Source organism: Periplaneta americana, chromosome 2 (assembly GCF_040183065.1).
Source record: "Periplaneta americana isolate PAMFEO1 chromosome 2, P.americana_PAMFEO1_priV1, whole genome shotgun sequence".
NCBI classification, from domain to species: Eukaryota; Metazoa; Arthropoda; class Insecta; order Blattodea; family Blattidae; genus Periplaneta; species Periplaneta americana.
The window spans coordinates 43382942-43393299 of record NC_091118.1 but is presented as its reverse complement, the minus strand read 5'-3'; the positions used below and the strand labels follow the sequence as shown (position 1 = coordinate 43393299).

At 34.5% G+C, this 10358-nt stretch overlaps 1 protein-coding gene across 1 annotated transcript; it reads left to right on the top strand.

Annotated features, from left to right (window-relative positions):
- The first annotated feature begins 28 nt into the window (after window positions 1-28).
- LOC138692989 (uncharacterized) lies at window positions 29-9993 on the top strand. The gene is made up of 2 exons (XM_069816468.1): window positions 29-620; window positions 6053-9993. Exons 1-2 carry the CDS (start codon window positions 522-524, stop codon window positions 6461-6463), a joined length of 510 nt encoding a protein of 169 aa, XP_069672569.1. The 5' UTR covers window positions 29-521; the 3' UTR covers window positions 6464-9993.
- Window positions 9994-10358: the final 365 nt, after the last annotated feature.

The following is a 10358-nucleotide window of genomic DNA, read 5'->3' as shown; positions in this document are numbered from 1 at the left end:
GGCAAAGGAATGCATTCGCTGATTGAAATCGGAACATGTGTACATCGCAGCAAAGGCAAACCAAACGATTGGTTTGCCTTTGGAAGTGATCCGTCGCTTGTCGGTACATCAAAGGAAGTTGGTATTCGTTGTGGACGCGATTTGCCACCAGTTTGTAGTTTGCAGCAGAACGCGGTGCTTAGTTTAATTTCCCTATCAGGATGTCGAAGCTCGAGTGGACAGAAGACGCCGTTATTAATCTTATTAATGTATATAGGGAACAGGAAGCGTTATGGAATCCCAAGCATCCTTTTTACCATAATAAATTAAGAAAACATGATGCTTGGGAAGCTATTGGGAAGATGTTCAGCTGCAAGGTAGGCGAGTCAAATACGTGCAAAATTTGAAAATTATTTTTGTTCATTTATTCTTAGTGGATACATATTTGTTGTTTATTGTAGGCAGAAGAAGTCAAAAAGAAAATTGAATCCCTACTTACGTCATTCCGGAGGGAAAGGCAGAAGTCTACGAAAAGATCTGGAATGGGGAGTGACGAAGTATATGTGTCGACTTGGTTCGCATACAAATATATGTCCTTCCTTTTGGAGAAATTCTCGCCCAGGAAAACAATTGACACATTTGTAAGTATTACCAGTAAACGTATTTATTTATTAATGAGTTTTTCTAAGATTTATTTGCTAATTCTTCAGAGACACTACACCAAAGAACACGTGGTTCTAGTTTGCAATCACAAATAGGCTATACTTTCTACATAAAAAGAGTTGATCTTTACTTCTATTGTTTTAAGTATTAAGCTTACTTATCATTAATTAAAACCACGTGTTTATCACTATATAAATCTCCTAGAGCCAGTCAAGGAAAAGGAAATATACTTTTTCTTTTTTGGTGTAGCTTTTCTGGAGAATTTAGTTACAGTATATTAAAACCTATTTTAACTTGAAAGCAAAAAATCACACGTGAAAATGTTTCACATTGCTACATCTCTGTTATTTGATAACAGAGAGGATTATCATAAAAAATACCTCCTACTATTACTACTATTCAAATCGGTTCTTAATGCTTACAAACAATAATAAACAACACTGTAGGCCTAATCACTGTTATCACGCATGACGCGACTTAACCTCATTTAGAATCAGCTGACAACCAATAACATTATAATCTTAATCTTAACGTTGTAAGTTAATGGAATTTATGTTGTCAGCAAACAGCTGGATACATTAAGAAGATTGATTAATATTATTAATGAAGCTTATGTATTGTATGAGTTGTGCAAAAAATTTTTGAAACAGAAGTTAGTGAAGTAATAAAATTATTTTATAAGTGTAATAATATTAGGATCTTACTTCTCGAGTGTTATATCAGTAGCATTGGGAGGCTGCAACAGTAGAGATAAGGATCAACGATTTTTTTTTATGTTGAAGTATATTTGTGACTGCAAACCAAAACTACGTGTTTATCATTGTAGGGCCTATACATCTCACAGAAACAAATGAAGCAAAAGAAAGTTATGTCTTCTTTGGTGTAGTTTTTCTGAAGAATTACCGTACCGTATTTGGGAAAATTTTAGAACACGGATTGCACCTACCAAATTATGTCTTAAAATACTAAAAAGAGCAGATTTGTCTGCGTTTGTCGAATGCGCATCATTATATTTACGAAAAGGCACTTTTTAGTGCCAATAATTTATTTTGTGTGCACAAGGTTGGAATTTTGAAGTAAGAGGGAAAGGGTGCAATCCATGTTCTGGAGTTTATCTGAGGTGGGATATGATGATAGAGCTTGGATTAATCTTGCACAGGATAGGGACCAATGGCAGGCTTGTGTGAGGGCGACAATGAACCTCCAGGTTCCTTAAAAGCCATTAATAACTAAGTAATCTTCTCCTGAACAAAGGTTGCCTATAAAGAATACTATACATACCAGTACATAAGTTAGTTACAATATTAAGAATTTGGGTATAATTGCAAAAATTATTTTGCAAAATTCAAAGAAACAACGTTGTTATACAAAGGATGGAACCAGACAATTAATCATTTCTGTTGTTTGACACAGTACATCTATTATAATGTGATGAGACATTCCGTTTTGAATGCGACAGTCCCATTTTAGACATTCCGTCCCAATGTCTCCACCATTTTTGTTGGGATGCCTATTAGTCACATTTTATTGGAAAATGTAGATGTCCCATTTTGAGCTTCAGAAATTCTGATCACATTATCCAATAAAATGTTGACCATTAGTGTAAGGAAAATAAAAGTAACTGAAGTCAATTTCAAACAAATCACTAGTTTGGATACTTTTATCTATAGGTTTCTAATAGGCATAAGCTAGATTTCATGCACGTATTTTCTGAATGGAATTTATTAGTACATACTGCTTGTGAACAAAATGAAGCCAATAATTTAGCAACAAAGGATGCCAACAAAGAAAACAGAGGTGGATGAGACAGTAAACTTACAGATAAACAGATTGTCTAAAACCATTTTATTTTTGTTCAGGAGGAAAAACACGTATTGCTGCCAAAATCTACAGCAATTTGAAGCTGTGCTTCATTCCTTGCAGTGGAATGTTCCAACATGTTACCAATTATTCTCCTAAGCACATATGTTTCAAAATGTTATCTAAATCTCTCATTGTTTCATATGTTTATGTATAATTATAATATATTCTTCGCCTAAAATTTCTTGGAAGACAAACATGCACTCCCTCTTGTCGCTATTTCAGTCGGAATGTTGTTTCCACAGTTTCCACTGTATGTATTTTTCACCAAAATGGAATTTAGTTAAAGATACACTCATGGAAATAATTCTAATAATGAGTGATTTCTATTGCTTGTGCTGTTTTGTGAAACATTTTACTGATAGTATTAGATTGGTTACTGATATTGCGAGCATTTTGGCAATAATTCTGATTTATTAATTTTATGAAGCAGGCCCCTGAGGATGCAATACTAGAGAAACTGACCATTTCCCAAGTAATTCTTCCTGGACTTCTTGCATGTTACCGGTATGTTGGTAATTGGTAACAAGTGGGAGTAGGCTGCAGCTGTGCAATAGGATATATAGGAAAATATCAAGCTACTTTTATGTTCAAAGCAGGCTTGAAGTGGGGCAAGGTGCGACAGGATGGCATCCCTGGTCCTTTTGAAATGGCTTAAAACCATCCTGTTACTTCTTAGCATTTCTTAGTATGTAATGCGTATGTGACTATTTTAACGCATGCTACATAAACTACTGTAATATGTTTGTAGTCTAAACTGTACATCACACAGTATATTTTCATAACTTATGTCTATGAATAAAAAGGGAGAAACCATCCCGGTTCTTTTGTTCATTCCACCTCAAGCACTGGTTCAAAGTATTTGTGGCTACAAACTAAAACCACGTGTTTATCACTATATACATCTTACAGAAACCAATGAAGCAAAAGAAAATTGTGTCTGATTTGATGTAGCTTTAATGACAAAATACCTACGTAAAGATTAATTTTTGGTCTTACAGAATGTATCTGTTATGGTAACCGTTGAAGAAATACCATTTATTTCATTATTGGAATAGGCATACACAATATAAATACAAATAGAAATGTAATACATTTGCAAATATGTTGAATACAGAAGGTAATTCAATAAATAATAACAATAATAATACCAAAAAAACGTATTTCAGTAAAAGGAACTTGAAAAAAAAAATACATACTAAAAATAACATAGTGACATGAATTGCAATACAACATAAATCTATTACATGGCTAACGAGAAAGACGGGCTTCAGCACAAATCAAGTCACATGGTTATCATGGTCTAATCATGGCCACCGTGACAATCGCCTAATAAAAGTACATGTTCAAAGTTCTAAAAAACAAAGGAATTGCTATATTAAACTCATGTTAAACGTACATTTATATATAAACTTGTTCAATGTTGGCCTTGTTACGACTAAGAATGTGATGTCGCGCTGTAGCCTGTCTTTCTCATTAGCCACATATCTATTACTACTATAAACAAGATACACAGATAGTTTTGCCTACGTTATATAATTCTCAATGTGAGTTATTTGGAAATTGAATGCACTGTATATGGGAAATCAGGCAAATATGGACACTTTTAAGGGGTTAGGTACAGCTTACAGCAGTAAAATTTTGGAAAAATTCAACATTTTTTTCCTCCATTACTGTATCCTGTACAATAATGAAAATTAGCATGTGTAAAACACTGTCCTTCTGCTATGTGAAAAACATATTTTTACGATTAAAAAAAAAACATTATTTATTTATTTTCCAAAATTCAGTTCACTGTGCAGTGATGAAGCATTTCCCACATAACTCAAAAACTATCCAACATTCTGTCATGAAATTTTTTGTGTGTATTTATGCATGTTGTATCTACAATATGATGCAAGATCACTTCTCTATCTTTGATAGATTGTCTGATAAAAAAAATTCATTAAAAAATGGTCAAATATCAGTATTTCCTTTTAACAAAAAATGTAGTTGAAAGAGCATGATATTGTAAACATGAGTTTCAGCAATAAAATAAAAGAGAGAGAACATGAAAAAGTTATCAAGTTTATGAGTTATGAGGGAAATGCTTCATCACTGCACAGTGAACTACCACCATTACGAATTTTGAAAAAATATATATATGATAATTTTTTTAAAATCTTAAAAAAATATATTTTTTTTTTTCATACAGCAGAAGGACAGTGTTTTACACATACCAATTGTCATTATTGTACAAGATACAGTAATGGAGGAAAAAAATGTTGAATATTTCCAAAAATTTTACTGCTGTGAGCTGTACCTAACTCCTTAAGGTAATGCCCATGTCATCTAATTCTTTGTGAGTTAACAAAGCATCAAACTGTATAATTGTATAACAAACACTTTGACATTCTCTTAGGAATACTTTCGCTGCCATGGTACTTCTCCCAATTCTGTCGTGAAATAAGTAGCATACTCATCTCTGATCGACTGACTACTTACTGCCGACTTCCTTGGGACCCTCCTAAAGGGCAGGAATGATATAAGTGCAGTATCATTCCTCCAGTTTCCTTCAGTAACGTTTCCTGCAACTTCAGCATCCAATGTTCCATTAGGAGTGTAGAGATTCCTAGAAGAATCACTTCTACGCATAAAATTATGCAAATACAAGCAACACCGTACTACAGTGCATGCTTTTTCTGGCTGAAGTAACATTGGCTTGCGAAGAACCCTGAATACAGCAGAAAGAATTCCAAATGCATTCTCTACTACACGATGTGCTCTTGATAACCTGTAATTAAATATTCGCTCTTTGCTGCCATTTTCTTGTACATCTGGGAAAGGCTTCAACAAATTGTTCTGTAGAGGCAGTGCATCATCTCCTATGAATACATATGGAATTTTCTCCATTCTGCCTGGGAGAAAGTCATCAGATAGAATTCCAAGTTCATTGTTCTGCAGTTTCCTGTAGAATGAAGTATTCCTTAAGACCCCACTGTCTGAAATTCTTCCTTGGCATCCAACATCAGCATATATAAAGGAATAGTTAGCATCCACAATTCCCAACAAAACTATACTAAATGTCCCTTTATAGTTGAAAAACTCGGTGCCACTATTAATCAGTGATTGTAGAATGCAGTGTTTACCATCTAATGCTCTCAAACACTGTGGAAAATTCCAGTCTTCATTGTAGCGTTTTGATACTTCACGCCATTCTTCAGGACTAGACGGCATCTGAGGGAGAGAAAGACATCCATAAAGACATGACGTTTTTTGAAATTCTAACTACTATTATTTTTATAGATCTTGATTACACAACTTTTAACACTATATCACTTCGGAATATATAGTTTATATTGCTTTCACGTGTTCAAATACTAAATTACAGGCTGAAACTAGTCAACAAGGTATCCTAACCTAGTATTTAACAAAAAAAGCAATATAAACTATATATTCCGAAATTATTTTTATGTTTAGGAGTTATTAAAGGCATTTCTAAGGGGAAAAAATTGTAGTTGCGTTTTTAAATTTGGAAACTCGTAATGATATATAATAATTTTTTTCTTAGGAGGTTTTAGGTCACGAGAACGAGGATGAAGGCCAGAATAACAATGTGCCTGATGAAACGTCGCGAGATTTTTTTGATGACATGGATTCAGCCTCAACTCAAGTGCCTTCTACTGCAATTCCTGTTGCATCTGAGGGATTGACATCATTCTCAACTCCAGTGTGTTCCACTGCAGGTCCTCTTACATCTGGGGGGTTGAGGAAAAGAAAATCAAAAGAGGACACAAGAATATCAGAGGCCTATGCCATTTTGCAAGCAACAGTAGCTAAGCACCAAGCTAAAGATACAAGCACCATCTTTGGAGACTTCGTTGCCACAAAACATCACTCATACAGCGAAAGAACGCGATGCATTGTGGAACACATGATTGGCAACATTCTGTTCCAAGCAGATATATATGGGACAGTTTGAGCTAAGTACACAGGAACAAGTTAGCTCCAACGCCCATATTCTGCCGGAATACATTGACAACCCTGTAGAAACTGAATCTGGGAATGTAATTTATGTAATAAAATCTCAGGAATGATTAAGGCTAAAATTAGTATAAAATCAGAGAAAATGAGATAGGCCTATGTTTCCCAGATAATTTACATTATGTATTTAATTATTATTTTTTTATATTAACTTATTGTTAATGTGTAGATTGATATTACATAACTGGCCACGCGATTATTTGAAAGATGATTTTATTTTATTGTACATTTTGTATCATAATGTCAGTTCTGTGATTCATGATTAACCTTCCTTAACAACATGAAAAATCCTACATTCTTTTATTTCAGTCCTATACTAGTTTATATGACATAACTATTTCAATATTAAGTCAATTGGTTGTATCTGTTGAGAAAGAAATAACGAAATAAGAAATGTAATAAATCCCACAAAAAGGACTGGTGTCACAGAATCGACAAAAAACAAATTTGAAACTGGATAGATCCCCCCCCCCCCCCGGCAGAAGATCTAGTTAATTGCATTTAATGCAATGTTTGATCAATATTTTGATATCTGTAATATAACCTTTCACTGTTCATTCCTCTGTATGAGTTATCCATTGGAAGTATGTAGTGTCTCCTCGATTGTGTAGATCAATTTATATTACCTTGTCAACTACTTCCGATTTTTGTCGTTTTATGAAAATTTTTTTTAATCTTTGTTTTAATCTAAAACCTTTTGTATTTTTCTTTTCTACATTTCAGTTTTTCCAATTCTTCTTGTGAATTTTTCAAATCTCTGTAGGCTTTCAATTCTCCCTGGTTTTCCTATCTGTTATTTTTATAATGTTACGTGCCGGAGCCTTAGTATATCTCTTCTTTCTTTCGATGTTTCTTGTTGTTTTGCATTGTAATTTTACTTGTACTTTCCACTACCCTCCATTAGATATTTGTAATGTATCTTGGGTATTTTCTTCACTTTATATAATTTTCTTTAACTTTCTCACTTTCCTTCGTTCTTCATTCTTTAATGAATATTTTGCCATAGCTTCCTTCTTGTCTTTTTTTTTCAATTTAGCCATTAACCTTTCCTTTTTGACAGAATTCATTGTCCAGATATCAAGAAGTGTGGAAAGTGTCATTGTAATGTGGGCTTATTACAAACGGGTCATTTCAATGCTAGAAATGTCACTTGTGAGACACATGGTCATTTCTGTGACACCGTGTAATTATCTGTGACGTCTGAGAACTGACGAAAATCATTCTCAATTTGTAATCCCTCTAATCTCGTGTTGATTACTGGCTTTAAGATTGTGTTGAATATGCACACCATCATATCTGACTGTTAACATAAATTTACAAGACATACTTTACATATTTTAGACATCCCAGAACTGACTAGTAATAAAGATACTCTCAGGAAAACAGGCACTTATGTTTTCTTTTCTCTAATGTAAAAACTACAAATCACCCTTTCACTGCAAACTGCCACACTGTGGTCCATACCAAACAACTGAAGAGCTGTTCAGGACTTGTGCTACCATCCAGTGGATAGTTTTATTGCTTGTAGTAAGTGTCACAGAACATATTATCCATTAGGGACTGATGTAAATAATATTTGGAGCATTAAAGAAACAATTCTATGATTATCTTTTGCAATAAAATAATAAATGGCAGGGGCATGCTACAATTTTATCCTGTTAAAATATATTTCGTTTCACTTTTTAATTTCTAAATAACAATAAAAATGCTTTTGAAGATGTGGTCAGAGACACGTCACAGAACTGACATCTTCACACTCAGAGTTGCTGCTCAGGCATAATAATGGTTAGTTACAATTGAGGGGCTTAGAACAAAAAGCAGGTAAGTGACATTATTAAAAAAAATGAGGTAAGTGCGTGTTGTGATAGCCCAAAAGGATGTTTCTTTGGGATAAAATCAGATAAGTCATCACACTGTGTAGTGCTGCTATATGGGCATCATTTCACCAAACTAGTGTATAATATTTTATTGCATGTGGAACTTTCACTGTAATTTCCTCAAAACTAGGTTTCTGTCACTTACCTGCTTTTTGTTCTATGCCCCTCAATTGTCCAAATTCATTTACAACATGGTTTTAATATTGTAATGTTTTGTAATGTATATTTTTCTTTGAAATATAACAGATGTGTTGATTTGTGTAATTAATATTCATCTTTCCTTTGCTCTTACTTACATGTTTCCCTTTTTGGCTTATTCAATTGAAGAGTAGAGGAGAAAAACCTTGATACGTCACGTTTTACTATTTTTACAGGAAAGCAAATTAAAAGTGTCAAGACACATTAGGCCTGCAGTCTATTTTCTTTGGGTTGTCATTCTTCCAATGTCTTTGAACTAATGAGGTTGTTATTCTGTGCACTACCTGAGCTATTACATGGACTTCTCTCGTTTTTCCCTGTGCTATTCAATTGCTTTAAACAATTCGCTCAGTTTAAAGCAGGGGTCGTCAGCACAGCACGCTGGGGCTAGCCTCTCTTACCCGCAGAAAACACAGTGAACTATAGTGCTCTCGTAGCTGCTAGCGGGTATGCTATTTATCTCTCCCTGTTGCACGACGGTGCACATAGGACGGCACTGCGTACCCATTGGACATTTCAGCGAGTGCTGACGACCACTGGGTTAAAGGATCCTCTACAATTTAGATGCATTACTTCTCTTGCAAAAATCATTATCATACAATCAGCAGTTTTGTAAACACAAATTTGAAAAATAATGCGAAGTTATAAAATAAAACACGCGATTGCATAAGCAACATTTTCATTATTATTACTTATACTGTCTTGGGTTAAGTTTCAGAACACGGATACCTTCCTTTCCCTCTTACTCCAAAGTTCCAACCTTGTGCACAGAAAATAAATTATTGGCACTGAAAAGTGCCTTTTCGTAAGCATGATGCGCATTCGACAAACACAGACAATTCTCTCTTTTTAGTATTTTAAGATAATTGTCAGTGAGGTATCCGTATATTGAAACTTTCCCCTGTCTTGCAGTCTTACCTTAATAAAATCTTCCAGTTCCTCAATTATTGCTGTGCATACTTCCGGAACGATCCTGGTAATCAGCTGTTTAGACACTTTGAACAAATACATTAAACTTGTATATGAATCTCCTGTAGCGAGATATCTAAGGTCAATGCTAGCCTTACCTGTATAGGTATTGCTTCTCGCCAGCTTGTATCTTTCTTCGAAATTTTCGGCCCTATTTTGCACAGTAATATTTCGAAGTCAGTTTCTGAAATCCGATAGAAGTTGTGAAACTGTCCCGATTCCATTCCACGCAAATCATGAAGCAAGTCAGTGCCTCTATATTGTTTGCGATTTTCGTAGAGTGGCGTCTGCCACCATCGCCTTTTCTTTTTTAACTTTTTTTTTTGTTAAACTGCCTATAACAACAACGGCTGCACTTGCTATAATTATATCTTCGTCCGCCATTATTCCGGATAATCAACGAACGTGAATGTTTTCTGATCACTTGCTGATGATTTGTACGTTGCTCCAAACTGCGAACGAACAACGAAGTTTCGCTTCATTATTCATTCGTTGTTCGTTCGCTGTGTGTGTACGCACCTTTACATGAGCGTGTTGAGGAAGATGTAATGGCGGGCACTTGCGAACTGTGAAATGGTAACAAAGATTTGTAATTAAGTTGGCTTTACAGAAAGCACATGTGAAGAGGAGGAGGAACAATTAATGAGGAATTAATAAACCCTTTTTTTGGACAATATATTCATCTAGTGTACACTTTCATTTGTAATACATTACTTCAGGAGCATTGTTTCAAAACGGTTTTTCTCAATTCTTAAGAAATTGAACATGCAGCATTTTCTGTCCATTCTA